General features: G+C 44.9%; 1 protein-coding gene across 4 annotated transcripts in view; it reads right to left on the reverse strand.

Moving 5' to 3' along the window:
- Positions 1–24062, reverse strand: part of Rubcn (rubicon autophagy regulator) — a 58592-nt gene extending 34530 nt beyond the window's left edge. For 2 of the 4 annotated variants that reach the window (XM_012952003.2, XM_004671714.2), the window contains exons 1-6: positions 23835–24062; positions 13596–13749; positions 6386–6469; positions 3517–3676; positions 2023–2129; positions 884–1040 (exon numbers count right to left, since the gene is read on the reverse strand). In XM_012952003.2, the coding sequence (XP_012807457.2) occupies positions 884–1040; positions 2023–2129; positions 3517–3676; positions 6386–6469; positions 13596–13749; positions 23835–23899 (727 nt within the window). In that variant the 5' untranslated portion in view covers positions 23900–24062. Of the gene's footprint in view, positions 1–883; positions 1041–2022; positions 2130–3516; positions 3677–6346; positions 6470–13595; positions 13750–23834 lie in introns of all 4 variants that reach the window. The other 2 variants (XM_045147575.1, XM_045147574.1) reach the window with 1 other exon arrangement.
- Between the last annotated feature and the right edge of the window lie 970 nt (positions 24063–25032).

Here is a 25032-nt window from a genome sequence, read left to right on the forward strand (position 1 = left end):
GTGTACAGATGCACACTCCAAGAATGTGCATATGGAAGCCAGAGAACAGTGGGCATGGTCTTATCACTCGTCCATAAACTTCCTTGGGATGGGGACTCTCACACAACCTGTCCGCAAGCCCCAGTGACTCTCTGGTCCTGCCCTCACCTAGCTGTATGTGCCATGTCCAGCTTTTACATGGGTCTTAGGAAGTCAAACTTGGCAGGCAGTCTCTGACCCCAGACGTCCTTATATATAAGTGGTAGTGCTTTTAACCTCTGAGCCATCTCCCAGCACTGTTTGTTTTTAGAGGTAGAGTCTCATTGTAGTCCAGGCTGACCTAGAATTCACTATGTAGTCTATGTTTGAACTCACGGTGATCCTCCTACCTCTGCCTCACAAGTGCTGGGATTAAAGGCATGAGCCACCATGCCTGGCTTTTTTTTTTTTTTTTTTTTTTTTTTGAGGTACGGTCTCATTCTGGTCCAGGCTGACCTGAAATTAACTCTGTCATCTTAGGGTGGCCTTGAACTCATGGCAATCCTCCTACTTCTGCCTCCCGAGTGCTGGGATTAAAGGTGTGTGCCACCATGCCTGGCTTTTTTTTTTTTTTTTTTTTGATACAAGGTCTCATTACATGGCCCTGACTAGCCTAGAACTCTATATAGACCAAGGTGGCCTTGAACTTGCAGCAACTCCTACTCTGCCCTCCAAGTGCAAGGATTAGAGTAGTGTGTCACCACACTTGACAACTGCTACTGTATAACATTAAAAGATGTCCACTGCTAAGACATCAAGTTTGACAACCAATACTAACCCAAGGTTCAACGCCCAGCCTGTGAACTCTCACAAGAATCCTCTTTCCAGGCCTGCAGAGACACATAATGACCTCCTGCATCCATACCTGAGCTGTAGCTGGGCACGGACTGGTGGAGGCTGGAGGAGGACCCAAAGTAGGCATGTTGAACATAGCTGGTTGGAGGGGTATATGTGGAACCTGGCAGAGCTGTCAGGCTCTGGCTCTTTGTAACCGGCAATGGGCTTTCATGCTTCCTGGCAAACTAGAAATAAAGAAAACACGTCGGGATCAGATGAGAGGCACTCATTACTGTAGAAATGCTACAGAAGCTGGTCTATAGCAGCATGCCTAGACCATAGCAGAACCAGCAGCCACAGTGCAGCTACGCTCCATGGTAGCACACGATTATGAGACCATGTTGTGTGTCACAGCTCCCAGGCCAGAATCCTGCTAGGTGGTCAAAGCAGCACAACGAAGTACTTAAGACTATGCATGTGGCATCAGAAGTCAGAGAGAACAGGAGTCTATCCATACCCTAGCATTTAGCCATTTGGTCTGAACCGGCTTTCTCTGTGTCCTTTTGGGAGTTCAGAAGATAGAGTCTTGCATAGCCTTGGCTGGCCTGGTAGTCACTGTGACCCCCAGGTAGCCTTGAATTTACAATCCTCCTGCCTCAGCCTTCTGAGTGCTGGGATTACAAGCTTAAGCCACCATGACAAGCCCCTCAATGACTTTCTTTACAAAGAGGTTACTTCCTGCTGCACAGAGTTGTGTGGATTAAGATGATGCACGCTTGTCCCATGTACCACTAAGCCACCCGAGGCCTGACACTATACACCCTCCTCCTGATTCAAAACCATCCTGCTTCCCTTCAGCTCTCTTAACCCTGCCTTCAGTGAGGTACAGACTTAAAAGCTTAAAAAACTCTTTAGAAAGTGCTCAACAGTAAGTAACTCTCCATTCCAAGTTTTTTGTTTGTTTACTTGGTTTTTTGGACATAGAGGCTCATACCCCAGGCTGAGCTGTAATTCCTTATGAAGCTCAGACTGGCCTCCACCTGATGATCCTCCTGCCTCAGCTACCCAACAGCTGGTATTATAAGCACACTCTTTCTCAGAATTTTAAATATATATATAAGCCTGTCTGCTAACAACTGTTCAGTGAAGAAATCCTTTGCTACCAACTCCTGTCTCCCAATGAGGTGTGAAGGCCCAGCACAGATGCATGGGTCTTTGTCTCTTTACCATAGATGCGTCAATCTGAGCCAGGAGGCGAGGGTTGTTCTGTTCCACGGCTTCTAGGCACTGGAGCATGGCTGTGACATGTGCGTCACTTAGCAGGAAAGCGCTTTCTAGGAAGAAAAGAGAGACCGAGGTGATGGAGCCCAGCAGGGAAGGCTTGGCCTTCCCCTTATACCCTGAAGAGAAGCTCAGAGAAAGAGGTAGAGTGAAAAGGAATTAAGGAGCATCTGGCCAGGAAAGAGGACCCAGGGCCAAGTAAGGCAGAGGAAAAGCTAAGTCAGTGCATATGACAAAGAGGATACAGTAAACCAAACAGAATTCTGGCTCTGAGTGGCTGGCCAAGTCCCTGAGCCGCTCTGAATTCTGTTTCTCTGGTCAGAAAATAAGGTTACTACTACCCGACCCTTGGGACTACTGGGAAGACCACGGGAAACTCCAGGACTGGTGTTTCTTTCTACTGGCTCATGTGCATCAGCATAGGGGAATACCTTTGCATACAGTTAGACTGAGTTTTGTTTTCTCTTTTTTTTTTTTTGGGGGGGGGTTCAGGGTAGGGTCTCACTATAGCTCAGGCTGACCTGGAATTCACTATGTAGTCTCAGGGTAGCCTCGAACTCACAGCAATCCTCCTACCTATGCCTCCCAAGTGCTGGGATTAAAGGTGTGCGCCACCACACCCAGCTTTTCTTTCTTTTTTTAGTATATTTTTTAATTATTTAAATTTTTATTTTTTTATTTTTAAAAATTTTTTTTGTTCATTTTTTATTTATTTATTTGAGAGCAACAGACATAGAGAGAAAGACAGATAGAGGGAGAGAGAGAGAATGGGCGTGCCAGGGCCTCCAGCCACTGCAAACGAACTCCAGACGCGTGCGCCCCCTTGTGCATCTGGCTAACGTGGGACCTGGGGAACCGAGCCTCGAACCGGGGTCCTTAGGCTTCACAGGCAAGCGCTTAACCGTTAAGCCATCTCTCCAGTCCTAAATTTTTATTTTTAAAAAATATTTTTATGTATTTGAGAAAGAGAGAGGCAGATAAAGAGAATAGATGTGCCAGGATGTGCCACCTTGTGTATTTGGCTTATATGGGTCCTGGGGAAACTGAACTTGGGTCCTTAGGCTTCACAGGCTTTAACTACTAAGCCATCTCTCCAGCCCTGATTTTTTTGTTTTTGTTTTTGTTTTTGTTTTTCAAGGTAGGGTCTTGCTCTAGCACAGGCTGACCTGAAATTCAATTGGTAGTCTCAGTGTGGCCTTGAACTCACAGCAATTCTCCTACCTCTGCCACTCAAGTGCTGGGATTAAAGGCGTGCGCCACCATGCCCAGCTTCTGATTGTGTTTGTTAAGGGAGAAGAGAGGGAAGACTGAGTATGTGTTTCAGAGTGAAATCTGTGGCATTAAGTGAAAATTATGAGGCTCTGGGTTGAGAAGGAAACAGTAGAGAAATAGTGAGACGGAAGAGAGTAAGTACATGCAAAGCCGTAAGTGACATCTTACCTGTGTAGAACTTTCTGATGTACTGCCTGTCCCCAAGCAGAGGCCGCAGCTGGGCAGACAGGCAGTGGCACTGCAAGCTGTGCTGCAGCCACAGCTCTGCAACAGCACGCTCACTTACGCCGTCAGCACTGCTCTGGCCATTCTCATGCAAGCTGATGAACTGGGAGGCAGAGAGGCACAAGTCAAAACACGCATCCTTGGCCGGGCGTGGTAGCGCACGCCTTTAACCCCAGCACTCGGGAGGCAGAGGTAGGAGGCTCGCCATGAGTTCGAGGCCACCCTGAGACTACATAGTGAATTCCAGGTCAGCCTGAGCAAGATAGTAAGACCCTACCTCGAAAAACCAAAAAAATAAAACTAAAGAAAAAGAAATGTATCCTGGTCAACACAGCAAGACTGAGGCTAAATGGCCCAGAGCCTTCCGTTCAGACAGGGAAGGGAAGGCAACCGGAGGTATGAAGGGATTAAACTTGGTTCCCAGTGAGGGACTAAGCAGTTAAGATCTGACATCTAACTCCAGGAGAAACAAAGCTGCTATGCCTGGCTCCTTAATGCTCTCACTTCAAAGAGGCATCTGTTCTGGGATAGCCATGAAGAAGAAAACGGGAGTAAGACAGCTTTTTGTAAGCAGTTAAAGGCAGGCCCAAGCAGAAGCCGCCTGCCCTGGCAGAACTAGAATTCAGCATCTGACCCTGGTTCACCCATGCTGGCTACAGTGCTCCCTACTGCTTCCCCCAGTGCAGCACACCTAGGTGTGAACCAGCCTGTGGGTCAGCCCCGAATCCACAATGCAACCAGGTCTCTCCTTGACACACCGGAGTGTGACGACAAAATCCATCCTCGAGTGCTTGTTACACGTCTCTTGGCGGTGTTCTCCTGACATCGCTTCTTCTTCCCGCTTTCCCAGCCTGGCTTGGGGAGGGAAGGGGAGTTACTAGCTGTCTTCCATTTTGGCAGCCTGACCGACCTGTGCTTCGTTCACCTGAACACCCCAGCTGGGAGATGGAAGGGCTCCTTTTTATTTATTTATTTTATTTTTTTTTCTTTACTTATTTGAGAACGACAGACACAGAGAGAAAGACAGATAGAGGGAGAGAGAGAGAATGGGCGCGCCAGGGCTTCCAGCCTCTGCAAACAAACTCCAGACGTGCGCCCCCTTGTGCATCTGGCTAACGTGGGACCTGGGGAACCGAGCCTCGAACCGGGGTCCTTAGGCTTCACAGGCAAGCGCTTAACCGCTAAGCCATCTCTCCAGCCCTCCTTTTTATTTTTATTTTTATTTTTTTGTTGTTTTGAGGTAGGTTTTCACTCTGGCCCAGGCTGACCTGGAATTCACTATGTAGTCTCAGAATAGCCTCAAACTCACGGCAACCCTCCTACCTCTGCCTCCCAAGTGCTAGGATTAAAGGCATGTGCCACCATGCCCAGGGGGTAGAGCTCTTTTGTTACTTGCCTCAATATTTTTCTGTTTATTTCTTACATATATTTTCTTTACAGATGTCTTTCCACTTTGCTATATGTGTGATTTTTCTTTTGTTTGTTTTGTTTGTTTGTTTTTCAAGATAGGTCTCACACTAGCCCAGGCTGCCCTGGAATTTACTACGTAGTCTTAGGCTGGCCTTGAATGCATGGCAATCCTCCTACCTCTGCTTGGCTCTGCTTTAATGCCCCACCCAGTGCTGGGATTAAAGGTGAGCTCAGGGCCTTCCATGTGTATAATCATTCTCTTGGTTACTCGTTCTATAGCTGTCTGAATTTTCCAGTCTAGCCCTTTGTACTTTGTACTCAGTTACATGTATGATCTCTGACCTCTTGAGTCCTTTGCTATTTCTTAACTCTCTCTGGTCTGCTATGTGAAGGGCAGCTTTTGATTCTTACACTATACCTTCCACGTGTGGGTGTACGCACTCCTCCATCCCCATCTCTCTGTGACGGAAATCCTCTCCACACCCCCCTTCCAGTGGGGCAAGGGGAGGAATTCCCTTCTGGCCTGAGTCTTTTTAAACCTCATAAATCATATTTTCTCCCTAGATAAACTCAATAACTCATAATTATCCTTCCCATAGTCTGTTTTCGCAATTCTTTGTTAAAATAAACAAGAATTCCAAAGTTGGGGCTTATGGGTTATTCTGCATCAGTCACAGGAAAGGTGAGCTTGACCCCTTGGTTGCTCTTAGAGCCTACTATTTCAAGTGGCCTCCAGAAAAAGAAATGTGACAAAAATCTGGGGTGGGTGAAGATATGGAAAAAAATGCTACCAAAGATTCAGCAGCCAAGACAAGCATAGAGGAGCCCAAGCTGTTAGGGACACATGCTCGGTTTCACTTGAATTTGGCCTCCAGGAACCTCGCTTTGCTTTCTAAAGTACTTTCTTGAACAATTATCAGCATATCATGCACATTTCCCTTATTATAACAAGGAAAGTCTTGTCATTTGTGGCAGATTGTGAAGTTTCATTCTGGTCATAGATATACACTTTTCTCACCCCTTTCCCAGAGGAGAGAAAATAATTAACAGATTTGTAAGGCTGGTTGGTTTGTTTATTTATCTAGTTGGCTTTTTGAGGTAGGGTCTCAATCTAGCCCAAGCTGACTTATAATTTACTCTGTAGACTCACAACGATCCTCTTGCCATGTTCACTCTGCTGGGATTAAAGGCATGCAACACCACGGCCAATTTATAAGGGTCCTTTTTCTCTTTTTTCATAGCAAATAATCCTCCCCTCGAAGTCAGGGCTACGGGGATGATTTCCTTTTCTGGTTGGTGGGAACCCGGAGGGGCTCCATCCTAACGAAGAAGGTGCTTGCAACACAGTATCAGGGAAGCTTACCACCACATCCCAGCAAAGCAGCACTTCTCTCGCTCCTACCTTCTCAACATGGAGGGCTGAGTGGGGACTGAGCCACCGGATATCTTTCACAAACTGCCAGTAATCAGCTTGGCGGCAGCACAGCTAGCAAAAGAACAGCAAAGGGAGCGAGTTACTATCATCCAGGATCAAATCTAATTTGACAGTTGACAATGAGAGAGAGAAAAATAAGCTGGGTGTGGTAGTGCCCACCATTTAAACGAGCTTGGGAGGTGAAGGCAGGAAGAACTGGAGTTCAAAGCCAGCCCCAGCTCCATGGCAAGACCTTGTCACCAGAACAAAAACAAAACCAAAGGGGTGGGAGAGGGAAGGAGGAAGACAGGTAGATGAGGAAGGAGAGAGAGAATAGGAATGACCTTCCCTTACTTCAACAAAGATTCTTCAGAGCAATGAGAGGAATATAAACATATGTTCATGGGACTGAAGAGCTGGCTCAGTGTTTAAAGGCACTTGAATTTCGCGTGATGGCCTGGGTTCAATTCCCCACTACCCATGTAAAGCCACATTCACAAAGTGGTGCATGCAGCTAGAGCTCATGTGCAGAAGGAAGAGGCCCTGTCACACCTATTCTCTTTCTTGTTCACTCTCTTGTTCCCCAATAAATAATAAATAAAATATTTAAATAATAGTAATAATAACTTGGCTGGGAAGATGGCTCAGTGATTAAGAGCTCTTGCCACTTAAGCAAGGGTTCTGAACCATGAGGGCCTCTCAGCCCAGAGACTGCCAAGGTCAACTCTCCAGAATCGACACGAAAAGCTGGATGTGGGCTCAGCTGTTGGGACACTTGCCTATAAAGCCTGACAATCCAAGTTTGATTCCCCATTACCCACATAAAGCCAGCACGAGATGGCTCATGAGCCTGTTTGCAACACACACACACACACGCGCACACACACACACACACACACACACACAAAAAGGGGGGGGGAAATGTACCAGCTGGGTGTGGTGGCACTCGTCTTTAATCCCAGCACTTGGGAGGCAAAGGTAGGAGGGAGGATCGCCGTGAGTTTGAGGCCACCTGAGACTACATAGTGAATTCCAGGTCAGCCTGAGCTAGAGTAACACCCTACCTTCAAAAACCAAAATACATAAATAAAAGTTGTGCATGGCCACACACATTGGTAACCTCAAATAGCTCATTAGCACACAGCAGCACTGGGTTGAGGGAAAGACTTTGTCTCAAGGAAACCAGATGAGTGATAATAAAATACCCAGTGTTCCTCTCTGGTGTCCACAGATGCACATGCTACACACAGCACACCACACACACCGTACACATATCCATGCACATACATACAAAAAAATCATGAAAAAATATTGAAACTGGGCTGGACAGAAGGCTTAGTGGTTAAGGTGCTTCCATGCAAAGCCTAAGGGCTTAACTTCAATTTCCCTGTGCCCACGTAAGCCACATGGTGGTGCATGCATCTAGATTTCATTTGCAGCAGCTAGCGTACCTGGTGCGCCCATTCTCTCTCTCACACATAAGTAAATAAATAAATATTATTGAAACTGTTCTTCTAAGTAAGTAATTCATGCATATGACATAGAAGGTACACTAAAAATGTATTCTACACTTCTCTCCACTCAGTATTCTACAGGTAGTTCTATTTTTTTTTTTTTTTTCAATTTTTCAAGGTAGGGTCTCACTCTAGCTGAGGCTGACCTGGAATTCACTATGTAGTCTCAGGGTGGCCTTGAACTCACAGTGATCCTCCTACCTCAGCCTCCCAAGTGCTGGGATTAAAGGCACATGCTACCATGCCTGATGGTAATAATAAGGCAATAAGAGCTGATCAAAACCTATAACCAAGTAGCAGGATACAAAATAAATACACAGAAATCAGTAGCCTTCATGTATGCTAACAACAAACACACAGAGGTTGAAATCAGAGAATAGCTCCCATTCACAATTGCATCAAAAAAAATAAGGTACCTTGGAATAAACCTAACCAAGGAAGTAAAGAATCTCTACAATGAGAACTTTAAAACACTCAAGCGAGAAATTGCAGAGGACACTAGAAAATGGAGAAACATCCCCTGTTCCTGGATTGGTAGAATCAATATTGTGAAAATGGCAATCTTACCAAAAGCAATCTACACATTTAATGCAATCCCTATCAAAATTCCAAAAGCATTCTTCATGGAAATAGAAAAGACAATTCAAAATTCATTTGGAATAACAAATACCTCGAATATCGAAAATAATACTGAGCAACAAAAATAAGGCTGGTGGTATCACCATACCTGATTTTAACCTATACTACAGAGCCATAGTAACAAAAACAGCGTGGTACTGGCACAAAAACAGACATGTAGATCAGTGGAACAGAATAGAGGACCCAGATGTAAGCCCAAGTAGCTATAGCCACCTGATATTCGATAAAAATGCCAAAAATATACATTGGAGAAAAGACAGCCTCTTCAGCAAATGGTGTTGGGAAAACTGGATATATATCTGCAGAAGGATGAAAATAGATTCTTCTCTCTCGCCATGCACAAGAATTAAGTCCAAATGGATTAAAGACCTTAAGATCAGACCTGAAACTCTGAAACTGCTAGAGGAAAAAGTAGGGGAAACCCTTCAACATATTGGTCTTGGCAAAGACTTTCTGAATACAACCCCAATTGCTCAGGCAATAAAACCACAGATTAATCACTGGGACCTCATGAAATTACAAAGAGTTTGCACTGCAAAGGACACAGTGAAAAAAAGCAAAGAGGCAACCTACAGAATGGGAAAAAAATCTATGCCAGCTATATATCTGATACAGGATTAATATCTAGGATATACAAAGAACTCAACAAGTTAAATAATAAGGAATCAAACAAGCCAATCAAAAAACGGGCTATAGAGCTAAATAGAGCATTCTCAAAGGAAGGAATACGAATGGCATATAAGCATCTAAAAAAATGTTCTACGTCACTAGCCATTAGGGAAATGCAGATTGAAACTACATTGAGATTCCATCTCACTCCTGTCAGATTGGCCACCATCATGAAAACAAATGATCATAAATGTTGGTGGGGATGTGGAAAAAGAGGAACCCTTCTACACTGTTGGTGGGAATGCAATCTGGTCCAGCCATTGTGGAAAACAGTGTGGAGGTTCCTAAAACAGCTAAAGATTGATCTACCATAAGACCCAGCTATAGCACTCCTAGGCATATATCCTAAGGACTCATCTCATTTCCTTAGAAGTACATGCTCAACCATGTTTATTGCTGCTCAATTTATAATAGCTGGGAAATGGAACCAGCCTAGATGTCCCTCAACTTATGAGTGGATAATGAAGATGTGGCACATTTATACAATGGAGTTCTACTCAGCAGTAAAGAAAAATGAAGTTATGAAATTTGCAGAAAAATGGATGGACCTGGAAAGGATTATACTAAGTGAGGTAACCCAGGCCCAGAAAGCCAAGCACCGCATGTTCTCTCTCATATGTGGATCCTAGCTACAGATGACTGGGCTTCTGCGTGAGAATGAAAATACTTAGTAGCAGAGGCCAGTAAGTTAAAAAGGAGACATACAGGGAAGAGAAAGGAAGGGAGGAAGGTACTTAATAGGCTGAGATTGTATATATGTAAGTACAATGATTGTTAAGGGGAGGTAATATGATGGAGAATGGAATTTCAAAGGAAAAAGTGTGGGGAGGAAGTAAAACGGGATTTTTTTATAATCATGGAAAATGCTAATAAAAATTAAAAAAACAAAACAAAAAAAACATATTTTTTTTTTATTTGCAAGTGGGGGTGTGTGGAAAGACAGACAGACATAGAGTATGGGTGCATCTGGGCCTCCAGACACTGCAAATACTCTCCAGATGCAAGAACCACTTTGTGCATCTGACCTTATATGGGTACTGGTGAATCGAACCCAGCTCATTAGGCTTTGCAGGCAAATGCCTTAACTGCTGAGCCTTATCTCTAGCCCTTACACATAGTTCTTAATCCTGGTGAAGAGTTATTAGCTAAAAGCCAGAGGTGGGGGCTCGTTGAGTCAGGTTTGCATTGCTGGCAGAAGACACCTGACCAAAAACAGCTTATGCGGAACAAAAGGTTTATTTTGGCTTACGGACTAAAGGGGAAGCTCCATGATGGCAGGGGAAAATGAGGGTACGAGCAGAGGATGAACATCACCTCCTGGCCAACATCAAATAGACAATAGCAACAAAAGAGTGTGGCAAATACTGGGAAGAGGAAGCTGGCTATAACACCCATAAGCCTACCTCCAACAATACACTGCCTCCAGGAGGATTCAATTCTCAAATTTCCATCAGCTGGGAACCTAGCATTCAGAACATCTAAATTTATGGAGGACACCTGAATCAAACCACCATATTATGTTCCAAGCCCCCATAAACTAACAACCATACATGATATAAAATACAACGCATTTAGCCCAACTTAAACAGTTCCCATAGTTTTTATCAATCCCGATGATGTTCAAACATTCCCATAGTCCAAGGTCTTTTAACTGAGCTACAATACCAAAATAAATAAAGAAAAACAAAAAATAATACAAACAAAAATAAACAAAAAAATCATAATGGCACAGAATAAACATTCACACTGCAAAAGATGGCACTAGGCAAAGCAAAGAAATATTCAACTAATACAAGATAAAAACAGGGCAAACATAAAACTCTGTAGCTCCAAGTTGAATAACTAACCAGCGATGACTCCCCAAGTCAATTCTTTTTTTCTTTAAATTGTTATTTATTTATATTTGCAAACAGAAAGAGAGAAAGAGACAGAGAGAGAATGGGCATGGCAGGGACTTTCCATCCCTCCAGCTAGGTTACTCATAGCCCAGTTTCACATGTATTTTAAGAATGAATTCCCAAGCTAGAGAGATGGCTTAGTGGTTAAGGCACTTGCTTGAAAAACCTAACAACCCATGTTCAATGCCCCAGGACCCACATAAGCCAGATACACAAGGTGGCACATGCATCTGGAGTTCGTTTGCAGTGGCTAGAGCCCTGGCACCCCCATTCCCTCTATCTGCCTTCCTCCCTCGCTCTCTCTCTCTCTCTCTCTCACATAAATAAATAAAAATAAAACAAAAACAAAGAATGAATTCTCACTACTCCTGGAAGGAAACTACAATTATTTTTATTCTGTTACTAATTTAAGGTAACAATAATAATAGCAAAAGTCTAAATTTAGAGAAATCCAATTCAAAGAGAGTCAGAGGAAAAAATGATGGCTTATTGGTTAAAGGAATTTGCTCTGCAAGTCTTCTGACTGGAGCTCAGAATCTCCAGCACCCATGTAAAGCAGGATGCAAAAGCAGCGCACCCATCTGTAATCTCAATGTGCCTATCACAATGGGAAGTGGAGTGAGGAGAATCCCAAAGCTTATGAGTCAACTAGCCTGGTCTTCCAACAAGGTGGGAGGAAAGAAATAACATGACAAGATGACAAGATTGTCCTCTGATCTCTACATGCACACCATGGCACATACATGTTCACGCCCACAATTATATAAAGAACACTTTATTAAAAAACAAAAAAAAGCCGGGCATGGTGGGGCACACCTTTAATCCTAGCACTTGGGAGGCAGAGGTAGGAAGATCACTGTGAGTTCAAGGCCACCCTGACACTACATAGTGAATTCCAGGTCAGCCTGAGCGAGCGTGAGACCCTACTTTGAAAAACCAAAATAAATAAATAAAATAAAGAAAGAAAGAACCAAAGTGGCAACTCAGGAACCAGGTTTTGGAACCGGGGTTTCTGGCCTGAGGTGGAGGAGCAGGATGTCAGCACACAGGCCATGTCTCATGCTCATGTCAGTCAAGTGGGAGGGCAGCCCATACTTCCATTAGAATCCAATCCTGGAGCTCTGAACTGGAAGCTTGAATTAAGGGATTTGGGGGGACCACTTAACTGAAGGACTGCTAGCTTTGGAACGTCTTTGTAAGAGTCGGACCGGCACAGAGGCAGCAGAATGGAAGGCTAGGCAACAGGGTCACACTTGTCTGTGTAGCCAAGGACTTATGTTCGTATGTTTGTATGAATTTTTATTCACTTTTCAAATATACTGAAGTGTGACTCTTAGCTGCTGAGCAAACATTTTTGTCTGGTTTTTGTTTGTTTTTGTTTTTCTGTGGCATGGTCTCACGCTAGCTCAGGCTGACCTGGAATTCAATGTGTAGTCTCAGGGTGGCCTTGAACTCATAGCAGTCCTTCTACCTCTGCCTCCACAGTGCTGGGATTAAAGGCGTGCGCTACCATGCCCAGCTGAGAAAACATTTATAGCTTGTGCAATGGTAGAATAGGTCCAAAGCTTAGTGTTGCAACCCATTTTGAAAATAAATATCTTGAAATAAAAATTATTCAAAAAGAGCTGGGTGTGGTGGCACACACCTTTAATCCCAGCACTCGGGAGGCAGAGGTAGGAGGATGGCCGAGAGTTCGAGGCCCCCCTGAGACTACATAGTGAATTCTATGTATGGGCTGGAATGAGACCCTACCTTGAAATACCAAAAAAAAAAAAAAAATTTAGCTGGGCATGGTGGTGCACGCCTTTAATCCCAGCACTTGGGAGGCAGAGGTAGGTGGATCTCCTTGAGTTTGAGGCCACCCTGAGATTACATCGTGAATTCCAGGTCAGTCTGGGCTGGAATGAGACCCTACCTCAAAAAAAAAAAAAATTAAAAAGAGAATGGGAGCTGGAGGGATGGCTTAGTGGTTAAGGAATTTGCCTGCAAAGCCAAAGGACCCAGGTTTGATTCCCCAGGACCCACATTAGCAAGATGCACAAGGGGGCGCATGCATCTGGAGTTCGTTTGCAGTGGCTGGAAACCCTGGCGTGCCCATTTTCTCTCTCCCTCTTTCTCTGTCAAAATAAATAAATAAACAAACATAAATATTAAAAAAAAAAAAGAGTGGCCAGGCATGGTGGCACACACCTTTAATCCCAACACTTGTTAGGCAAAGGTAGGTGGATCACTGTGACTTCAAGGCCACCCTGAGACTACATAGTGAATTCCAGGTCAGCCTGGGTTACAGTGAGACCAAAAAAAAAAAAGGTAAGGAAGGAAAGCAGAGAAAGAGAGAGATACTGGGTATCAATTCTGCCCTCAAGAACTCACAGATTAGTGGCCTTCATCTTGGCCCTGCCAAACCAGCTTAATGCAACTGTTTCTTTCCTACAAGTGACTCAGACAACTAGGAAAAAAAAAAAAAGATCTACATACCTGGTCATGGATGAGCCCATGATAGAGAATGCTCTGCATGTCCCTGCAAAGACGCTCCAGGCCACCGTACTTAGACCAGACATTGGGACAGTTGGCTGACACCAAACCCTCCACTGTAGTCTTCAAGTTACCCAGCAACTGCCAATGCTCCCTCCTGCAAACACATCAATGGTGAGTTAACTTTATTAACCCGAGCTGATCATGCTTGTCAAAGAACATCAAAACCAGAGCTTCCTGCTCCACACTCTAACAGTCTTTCCCTTATTAATTTCTCACTTGGGTACAAGACTCAACTCTGACAGGACTAAAGTTGTAAAGACTAAAATTGGTCTGGAAACATGCCTTAGCAGTTAAGGTACTTGCCTGCAAAGCCTAAGGACCCATGTTTGATCTCTCCAGATCCCACGTAAGCCAGACGCACAAAGGTGAGGCAAGTACAAGGTCGCACATGTGTATAAGGTGGCTCACCCACCAGGAGTTCAACTGCAGTGGCTGGAGGCCCTGGTGTACCAATTCCTCCCCCACCTTCAATCTCATTTTAAAAAAGAAACAAAGAAAAGAAAAAGACTGGAGAGATGGCTTACTGGCTAAGGTGCTTGCCTGCAAAGCCTAAGGACCCAGGTTCGATGCTCCAGGTCCCACATAAGCCAAATGCACATGGTAGCACATGCGTCTGGACATTTGGCAGTGGCTAGAGGCCCTGGCACACCCATTCTCACTCTCTAATAAACAAAAATAAATATTTTTTAAAAAAGAAAAACGAGAGCCGGGCGTGGTGGCACACGCCTTTAATCCCAGCATTTGGGAGGCAGAGGTAGGAGGATCTCCGAGAGTTCGAGGCCACCCTGAGACTACATAGTGAATTCCAGGTCAGCCTGAGCCAGAGTGAGACCCTACCTCGAAAAACCAAAAAAAAAAAAAAAAGAAAAGAAAAGAAAAACGAGGGCTGGAGAGATGGCTTAGCGGTTAAGCGCTTGCCTGTGAAGCCTAAGGACCCCGGTTCGAGGCTCGGTTCCCCAGGTCCCACGTTAGCCAGATGCACAAGGGGGCGCACACATCTGGAGTTCGTTTGCAGAGGCTGGAAGCCCTGGCGCGCCCATTCTCTCTCTCTCCTCTATCTGTCTTTCTCTCTGTGTCTGTCGCTCTCAAATAAATAAATAAATAATATTTTAAAAAAGGAAAAAAAAAAAAAAAGAAAGAAAAACGAAGCTGGGCATGGTGACACATGCCTTTAATCACAGCTTTCGGGAGGCAGAGGGAGGATAGGTGTGAATTCAAGGCCAGCCTGGGCTAGAGTGAGACCCAACCTCAAAAAATCAAACAAACAAAAAAAGAATTTTTAAAGACTAAAATAATAATAATAATAATAATAATAATAAAAACCTCACAGCATTGTACTTTGTAAACTTTTTCTCTCTTGCAATGCCTATACAAGTAGTCTACAGTCCTGTATTTTGAGGAGTACAACCCACTAAGACCCTTTTCTAAACCAGGGTAGTTAGTACATGGGCAAAAAAAGATGAGAGACTTAGCAGAATCAAAAGGCTTGGGGCTGGCGGGATGGCTTAGCGGTTAAGCGCTTGCCTGTGAAGCCTAAGGACCCCAGTGGGAGGCTGAATTCGCCAGGACCCACATAAGCCAGATGCACAAGGTGGCGCATGCATCTGGAGTTAGGCCCTGGCACACTCATTCTCTATCTGCCGCTTTTCTTCAATTCACGTTTTTTTTAAAAAATGTATATGCCTCTGTATGGTGTGTATGTACGCAAGCTCATATGTGTGTGGGTACATGAGTGTAAGGACGTGTGTGGAGACCAGAAGTCAATGTGTATGCGTGGTCTTCCTTAGTCTCTCCACCTTATTCTTTAAGACAGGGTCTCTTGCTAAATCTAGCATGTACACACACACACACACACACACACACAATTCTGCTTTTGTTCCTATACATACACTGCCAATACTAAGGTTAGTGTTTATACTTATAGATTATTAAAAAAAAAAAAAAGGCTGGAGAAATGGCTTAGTGGTTAAAGTGTTTGTCTACAAAGCCAAAGCACCCAGGTTCAATTCCCCAGGACCCACAGTAGCCAGATGCGCAAGGGGGCGCATGCGTCTGGAGTTCATCTGCAGTGGCTGGAGGCCCTGGCATGCCCATTCTCTCTCTCCCTCTTTCTCTGTCAAATAAGTAAATAAATAAAATATTAGCTGGGTGTGATGGCTCATGCCTTTAATCCCAGCACTCAGGAGGCAGAGGTAGGTGAGTTTGAGGCCACCCTGAGACTACATAGTGAGTTCCAGGTCAGCCTGGACGAGAGTGAGACCCTACCTTGAAAAACCAATAAATAAATAAATAATAATAATAATAATAATAATATTTTTTAAAAAGCCAGGCATAGGGGTGCATGCCTTTAATCCCAGCACTCCAGAGGCAGGAGGATCACCATGAGTTCAAAGCCAGCCCGTAACTACGGAGTGAATTCCAGGTCAGCCTGGGCTAGGATGAGACCCTACCTCAAAAGAAAAAAAAAAAAAAGGTCCGTTCTTTCAACTATTTATTAACTACTATACAACACTGTAAATAGCATAAACCCATATTTAAGGAAACCCTGGGGAAGATAAATATCATCCCAAAGCACTGTGGCACTTTGCTTGCCCATATATGGAAAACAGTACAGGCACTCATGATATACAACATGCTAGGGTGAACCTGAAGCTAAGTCAATGCCGGTCCCCAATGTCCCAGTCAGACAGAGGAGCCATGGAAACAGGAAGAGCAAGCCCTGCCTCCGCGATAATCACCCCAGGACGACATGCCCAGCCTGCTTCAACAAAAACAGACTGTGGGGAAGTAATGACTGCACTCTGGCACATACCAGACATTCTGTGAGAACCTGAGCTCACTATTTTTTTTTTTTTTATTTTATGTTTTGGTTTTTCAAGGTAGGGTCTCACTCTAGCCCAGGCTGACCTGGAATTCACTATGTAGTCTCAGGCTGGCCTTGAACTCACGGTGATCCTCCTACCTCTACCTCCCAAGTGCTGGGATTAAAGGTGTGTGCCACCACGCCCAGCTGAGCTCACTATTTTATTGAATTCTTACACAAAGACTAATGCCTCACTCATGCAGGACTCAGTAACTTGACAAAGTTAAAACACACAGGGCTGGAGAGATGGCTTAGTGGTTAAGGGGCTTGCCTGCAATGTCAAAGGACCCAGGTTTGATTCTCCAAGACCCATGTAAGCCAGATGCACAAGGTGGCGCATGTGTCAGGAGTTTGCAGCAGCTGAAGGCCCAGGTGCACCCATTCTTTCTTTCTCTATCCACATCTCTTGTCTCCTCTCTTTCAAATAAATAAATAAAATAAAAATAAAAAGTAGTAAAAACACACACATCACAAGCCAGGCGTGGTGGTAAATGCATTCAGGAAGCAGAGGTAGGAGGATTGTTGTGAGTTCAAGGCAACCCTGAGACTACATAATGAATTCCAGGTCAGCCTGGGCTAGAACAAGACCCTACCTCAAAAAAAAAAAAAAAAAAAAAAAAAAAAAAAAAAAACAGCACATAAGCAAGGGATCAAATAGTTTTAGGATGTGGGAAATGAAGCTAAAAGTACAAAGTTTTGCTCTGAGGGGGTCTAACTTGGTTGATTGAGTGGAAAATGCTATTAACTGATAGAGAACATAAAAGATTTCAGGTGGCTGTAAAGCTTTATTCACATTTCATTATTTCAACTACCTTCAGAAAATACAGTAAAAAGTTGTGTCTTCACCTTCCAAGGCTCAGGGTCTAATGCGGAAGAGGTGGCGCAAGAATGTAAGAGGCAAAGAAAGAGTAGGACTCCTTACAACGTGCTCCCTCCAGACAAAAAATGGCCTCGATATCCATGACCTCATAGTGCCTGACACTACCAACACAAGACCATCAAAAAAGGAGGGAAGGATCATGGCATTGGAATAGAGGAGAGACTTATTGAGATGGGGAGGGCATGTGATGGAGAATGGAATTTCAAAGGGGAAAAGGGGGGAGGGAGGGTATTACCATGGGATATTTTTTATAATCATAGAAAATGTTTAAAAAGTTGAGAAAAAATTTAATTTAATTTAATATAATAAAATTAGTATCAGAAAAAAAAAAGTTGTGTCTGTCCTGCTTAAAAAGGCTTTTGGAACTGGGTGTTTCCGTGGCCATAGAAAGTTTACTACATTTGCAGTGATCAAGCCAGACTGTCTCAATTCTCAGGCACAAGGCACTCCCTTACTAATGCTGTCTGCAGCTGAGGAGGCCAACAGCTCCATGAGGCCTCATTAAATACACATTACGAGTTACAACCAACAGAGGGTAGCTCTGTAACAATAATTTGAGTGATGTTAAGGAGGAAATCCCACTGCTGAAATTGTTTTGACTAAAGCTTTCTAGTTAAGAGGCAAGTATAAAATGGTAATTAACAAGAAAAGATACCTGTGAACAAGCTGTCCTACTGGCTTAAATGACAAGGACAGAGCAGTGTAAAATTTAATACTATCTTGTAGATTTGCCACTTGAACATAATGGAAGACAGAATTGTATAGATATTAAAAGTGCCTGGATAAATAAATAAAATAAATATACATACACACATGCACACACACACAAACATATATATATATATTTTGGTTTTTCGAGGTAGTGTCTCACTCTAGTCCATGCTGACCTGGAATTAATTCATTATATAGTCTTAGGCTGGCCTTGAACTCACAGCGATCCTCCTACCTCTGCCTCCCGAGTGCTGGGATTAAAGGCCTTAGCCACCATGCCCAGCAAATAAAATATATGTTAAAAAAAAAAGGGGGAGGGGGAAGGAAGCCTGGTGTGGTGGCACACACCTTTAATCCCAGCACTCGGGAGGCAGAGGTAGGAGGATCGCTGTGAGTTCAAGGCCAGCCTGATACTACATAGTGAATTAATTCCAGGTCAGCCTGGGCTAGAGTGAAACCCTACCTAAAAAAAGGGGGAGGGAGGCTGGAGAGACAGCATAGTGGTTAAGGTGCATGCCTGAGAGCCTGAGGTCCTAGGCTCAATTCTCCAGGTCCCATGTAAACCAGATGCACAAGGTGGCACATGTGTCTGGAGTTCATATGCAGTGACTAGAGGGCCTGGTGCAACCATTCTTACTTACTCTTTATCTCTCCCTCTCTCTGTATCTAATAAATAAATAAAAATAAATCTTAAAAAGGGGGGGAGTTCTGGAGAGATGGCTTAGCGGTTAAGGCATTTGCCTACAAAGCCAAAGGATTCCAGTTTGATTCTCCAAGACCCATATAAGCCAGATGCACAAAGGGGTGTATGTATCTGGAGTTCGTTCACACTGGCTGGAAGCCCTGGGGCACCCATTCTCTTCCTCTCTCTTTCTCTCTCTCTCTGCCTCTTTCTCTCTCTCTCTCAAATAAATAAATAAATATTTTTAAGTGCCTGTGTGAGAATTCCAGTCCCACCAGGGACTCATCCTATGACCATGGCAATTTATTTAACCTGTTCCTATCTCAGCTTCATCTATGAAATGATAATCATATATCTACCTGATATGATTGTTAAAACATTAAGTAAATTGCTGGGCGTGGTGGTGCACACCTTTAATCCCAGCACACTGGAGGCAGAGGTAGGAGGATTACCAACAGTTCAAGGCCACCCTGAGAATACATAGTTAATTCCAGGTCAGCCTGGCCTAGAGTGAGATCTCACCTTGAAAAACCAAAAAAAAAAACACCATTAAGTTAAAGTTTGTAAGGTTGCCCAGCAGACAAACAAGTGTTCACTAAATAAATTAGACAACTAATGCAACTAATGCAGCTCCAGCTAAATGGGGAAAAAAAAGAAAACACTGAACTTAAATATCTGACCTAGCCTGCTCCACAAAGAAGCAATACAAGAAAATCAAATAACCCTGAACTTTTGTAGACTTTACAGGGTACCTTTTTTCTTTTTTAATTTTACTTATTTATTTATTTAACAGAGAAAGAAAAGGATAGAGACATAGAGAGAGAGAGAGAGAGAGAGAGAGAGAGAATGGGCGCACCAGGGCCTCCAGCCACTGCAAATGAACTCTAGACATGTGCGCCCCCTTGTGCATCTAGCTAATGTGGGTCCTGGGAATCGAACCTGGGTCCTTTGGCTTTGCAGGCAAACGCCTTAACTGCTAAGCCATCCCTCCAGCCCAATTTATTTACTTTTTATTAGTTTTGTACTCAGTGAATACAGTCAAGTTGGTGCCATTGTTAGCCTTCTCCCTGTCCTTTTTCTTTGTTCTTTTTTTTTTGTGTGTGTGTGTGTGTGCTTTTTGTGGTAGGGTTTCACTCTAGCCCAGGCCGACCTGGAATTCACTATGTAATCTTAGGGTGACCTTGAACTCACAGCAATCCTCCTACTTCTGCCTCCCAAGTGTCAGGATTAAAGGCGTGCATCACTACACCCAGCTACTCTTTTTTGGTGTTTTGAGGTCTCTAGCCCAGGCTGACCTAGAATTCACTATGTAGTCTCAGGGTGGTCTTGAACTCACAGCAGTCCTCCTATCTCTGCCTCCCAAGTACCGTGATTAAAGGCATGTGACACCACGGCCCGGCTCAGGGTACCTTTTACATGAAACATGTTACAGACATCCGTGAAAGAATAAATAGCCAAATAAACCTAGATGAAACTGAAAGGTGGAAAAGGGAAGTAAAATGTTCAGTTTCATTTAATACACATTATTCAAAACCTCGGGCTCCAAAGTTCTGTTACTCTGGCTTTGTTCAGCAGAGCCCTCATCAAAGTGGATTCCTGGCAGACAGGGGGATGGCTCAGTGAGTAAAGTGCTGCTGCACAAGCGTCAGGTCCTGAGTTCAGATTCGCAGCACCCACGCAAAAATGCTGAGACTTGCACCGTAATCTTGCTGCTGGGGAGGCAAAGAAAAGGAGTCCCTGGAGCTCACTGGCTAGCCTGTGTTAGCCAGTGAGCTCTAGGTTTAGCAAGAGACTCTACCTTAAAGAAAAAGATGGAGGGATGGCTTAGTGATTAAGGCATTTACCTGCAAAGCCCAAGGACCCAGATTCAATTCCCCAGGACCCATGTTAGCCAGATGCAGTAGGTGGCCCACGCATCTGGATTCGTTTGCAGTGGCTGAAGGCCCTGGCACACCCATTCTCTCTCACTCTCCTTCCCTCCTTCTGTCAAATAAAAAAAAAAAAAAAAAAAGGTTTTTTAAAAAGAAAAGAAAGTAGCTGGTGGTGCATGCCTTTAATCCCTGCACTTGGAAGGCAGAGGTAGGTGGATCACTGTGAGTTCAAGGCCACCCTGAGAGTATATAGTGAGTTCCAGGTCAGTCTGCACTAGAGTGAGACCCTACCTTGCAAAACCAAAAAAAAAAAAAAAAAAAAAAAAAAAGGCGTAGGGTTGGAAAAATGGCTTAGTGATCAAGGCGCTTGCCTGAGGAGCCTAAGGGCTCATGCTCAACTTTCCAGGTCCCACATAAGTCAGACACACAGTGATGCAAACACACAAGGTCGCACATGTGCACAAGGGAGCACAAACATCTGGAGTTCGAATGTAGGCTGGCGAAATGGCTCAGCAGTTAAAGTGCTTGCCTGCAAAGTATAAGGACCTTGATTTTGATTCCCAGGTAGCCACATAAAGCTTGATACACAAAGTGGCATATGTGTCTGGAGTTAGTTTGCAGTGTCTAGAGGCCCAGATGTGCCCATTCTATCCCCCCCTCCCTCTCATAAATAAATAAATATATTTTAAAAAGGCAGTCTGCTGGGCTTACCTCAAAAAAGAGAATAAGGTGGAGAGACTGAGGCAGACCACACATACACATTGACTTCTGGTCTCCATACACACCCTCAAGCATGTGCACCCGCACACATACAAACATGCATGCATGCACATCACACACAAACATATACGCTTTAAAAAAAAGAACACACCTTTATTCCCAGCACTCGGGAAGCAGAGGTAGAAGGACTTCTGGGAATTTAAGGCCAGCCTGAGACTACATAGTAAATTCCAGGTCAGCTTAGACTAGAGTGAGGCCCTGCCTCAAAGAAAAAAAAAAAAAAAAGTGAAGTCCATTAAAAGCAGCAAAATCTTTATTTGCCTCTAGTCTTTGGACCTGAGGTGTTCAGGACCATCATATCTGAAACTACTTCTCTATGTCAAGAAAGACTTTCTTGGACTGGAGAGATGGCTTAGCAGTTAAGGTACTTGCCTGCGAAGTTTAAGGACCCACGTTTGATTCCACAGTACTTACCCATGTAAACTAGATACACACGTGCAGTTGCTAGAGGCCCTGGTGTGCCCATTCTCTTTCCCTTCTTCCTTTTCTCCTTCCCTCCCTCCCTTGGCCAAATAAATAAAAAATATATATATTTTAAATTTTTTTTTAAATTTATTTGAGAGCGACAGACACAGAGAGAAAGACAGATAGAGGGAGAGAGAGAGAATGGACGCACCAGGGCCTCCAGCCTCTGCAAACGAACTCCAGACGCGTGCGCCCCCTTGTGCATCTGGCTAACGTGGGACCTGGGGAACCGAGCCTCGAACCAGGGTCCTTAAGCTTCACAGACAAGCGCTTAACCGCTAAGCCACCTCTCCAGCCCCAAAAATTTATTTTTTAAAGCCAGTTAAAAAAAAGACTCTTGGCTGGGCGTGATGACACATGCTTTTAATCCCAGCACTTAGGAAGTAGAGGTAGCACGATTGTTGTACATTAGAGGCCACCCTGAGACTACACAGTGAATTCCAAGTCATCCTGGGCTAGAGAGAGAATCTACCTCAAAAAAAACAAAAAAGAATCCAAGTGGGGGGGCTGGAGAGATAACTTAGTGGTTAAGGCTCTTCCCTACAAAGGCTTTATTCCCCAGGACTCACGAAAAGCCAGATGCGTAAGGTGGCACATGTGTGAAGTGCCACCCAGCCTGGCCCCTGTTTCTATTAAAAAGTTAAGACAAGCCGGGCATGGGGGCACACACCTTTAATCCTGGCACTCGGGAGGCAGAGGTAGGAGGATGCCATGAGTTCAAGGCCACCCTGAGACTATGTGGTGAATTCCAGGTCAGCCCTGACTAGAGTAAGACCCTACCTCAGGAAAAAAAAAAAAAAAAATTAAGAGAGTCTGTGGGGGGGAGGGAGGGAATTACCATGGGATTTTTTTTATAATCATGGAAAATGCTAATAAAAATTTTAAAAAAAGAAAAACAAACAAACAAAAAAAAAAGAGAGTCTGTCGGGTGCATGTCTTTAATCCAAGCACTCAGGGGGCGGAGGTAGGAAGGTCGCTGTGAGTTCAAGGCTACCCTCAGACTCCATAGTAAATTCCGGGTCACCCTGGGCTAGAGAGAGACCCTACCTTAAAAAAAAACCCAAAACAAAACAAAAAGGTTAAGACATGTTTCTGTTCTTAGGGTGCTGAGGAGGGAAGCAAATGCTTCTGCATACTAGGAAGTAAATGTTCTATCGCTGATCTCCACCTCCAGTTATTAATGATGCAAACCCTAAAAGGGAATCCCACCTCTACAGACAGTCCAACTGATTGTACAGCCAAAGTAGTTTTCAAAGTCTTAAATCCTCTAATTTCTGACAACAGCTGCACAGAGGGAGGCTTTCAGATGTAATGACCGAGGGATCTATCTCGTCAGGGATCCAGGAACAACCAAAGGCTTGCACACAACTTCGGTTCTCATCAGCAAGTCCACACTGAGTGCAATCAGTGACTTTTCATCCACAGCCCCTCCTCACGTGCTCACCCACGTTCCCTGCCTCACCTTCCGAGGCCAGTCATAACCTAAAACATTTGCTCGCGCAAATTCTTACATCACTCTCCTAATACTGGTCTCATTTGCTGTCACAAGTTTCAGGGCAGGGCACCTACCTTGTCCCTGCTCCCATCTACAGAGTCAGGCCTATGAAAGCTCACTAGGGCGCCTCGGCGCTTTTCTCCCCGACTAAAGGTTCAGTCTGCAGCATGTGGCATCTGAGCTTCGCTCCTTGCTATTCCCGGGTCCTCAACGAATCCTACCCGCCCTCCCCAAGCCCCTCTAACCGCGCTCCCCACCTCCTGCTCACCCACGCCCTGACGGTCTCGGAAATTCTTCCCAAACTAGTCACCCGCGGTGGCTGTTCTCAGACCCGTCGCGCCTGGCCTCTCCCTCGGGCTCTTCGAGCCCTGCCAAGCCTCCCCGAGCCCCCGGCCACCCTGCGGCGCCCACCTCCCTGCCCTCGCAGCCCACCGGCTCTCCTCCGGCAGGCGCTCCTCGCAGCCGCCGAGGTCCATCCCCGCGCCCTCCGGCCGCATCGGGGACTGCAGGGGCCCCTCCTTGATGGACAGGGTCTCTCCGCTCCGTCCGCCAGGAAGCGCCGAGACTACTCCAGGCAGAGGCGGCACCCACGGCCGGTGGGCTCGGAAGAACGCCCGGGCGGCGTCAGCTACAAGGACTGCAGTCTCAGCTGCAGTTTCTGCCGGCGCCACCCCCACTTCCGGCTCCGAGAACTACAACTCCCAGCAAGCCCTGGGAGAGGTCCGTCCAGGCGGCGCTCCGGGCGGGCACCGCCCTACGCGATGCGCGGTCGGACTCGCCCTTGCGAGCTACCCAGCCGCGTGCGTGGCCGCTTCCCTCCCCGCTGGCCTGCGGCCACCAGGGTCCGAAGCTCCGTCAAATAAGAGTCTTAGGACTCTGCCGGTGCACTCTTATTACACGTCACTACGGGAGAACGACTCAGTTAAAGGCTAAATTGGGAAGTTAAAGCTGTTTCCATATTCGGTTCACTTCATTTCAGTCTATACTTGTTTTAAAAAAAAAAACCTGTTGGTGGGGAAGGAGAGATGGCTTAGAGGTTAAGGCGTTTGCCTGCAAAGCCAAAGAATCCCGGTTCGATTCTCCAGGACCCATGTAAGCCAGCTGGACATGGGGACGCATGTGTGTGGAGTTCCTTTGCAGTGGCTGGAAGCCCTGGCGAGCACATTCTCTCTCTCAATAAATTAATAAATTACCATGTACACACATACATACATACATACATACATACATACATACATACATACATACATACATACATAGAATCCTGTTAGTGGGGCCAGAGAGATGGCCTAAGGACACAGGTTCAGCTACCCAGAACCCGTGTAAACCAGATGCACAAGGTGGACCATGCGTCTGGAGTTCTTTTGTGGCGGCCGGCTGGAGGCCTTGGAGCACCCATTCTTTTTCTCTCTCAAAATATCTTAGGACAGACAGACAGAGAGAAAGAACTTATCTTCTTCTCTTGGTCATCAAATTCTAACCCCAGGACCTCAGAGAAATCTGCGATGTCATTCATGTCTTTGGTATAAACTGCAAATGAGAGTTTAGCTGGACCTGCTTCCAGGCGAGGGAAATTAATGGTTCTAAAGAAAGCGTGCTTCCTGGGGTCATCAGACTTTTCTTCCATAGT

The sequence above is a fragment of the Jaculus jaculus genome, chromosome 4 (assembly GCF_020740685.1).
Source record: "Jaculus jaculus isolate mJacJac1 chromosome 4, mJacJac1.mat.Y.cur, whole genome shotgun sequence".
Taxonomy (NCBI): Eukaryota; Metazoa; Chordata; class Mammalia; order Rodentia; family Dipodidae; genus Jaculus; species Jaculus jaculus.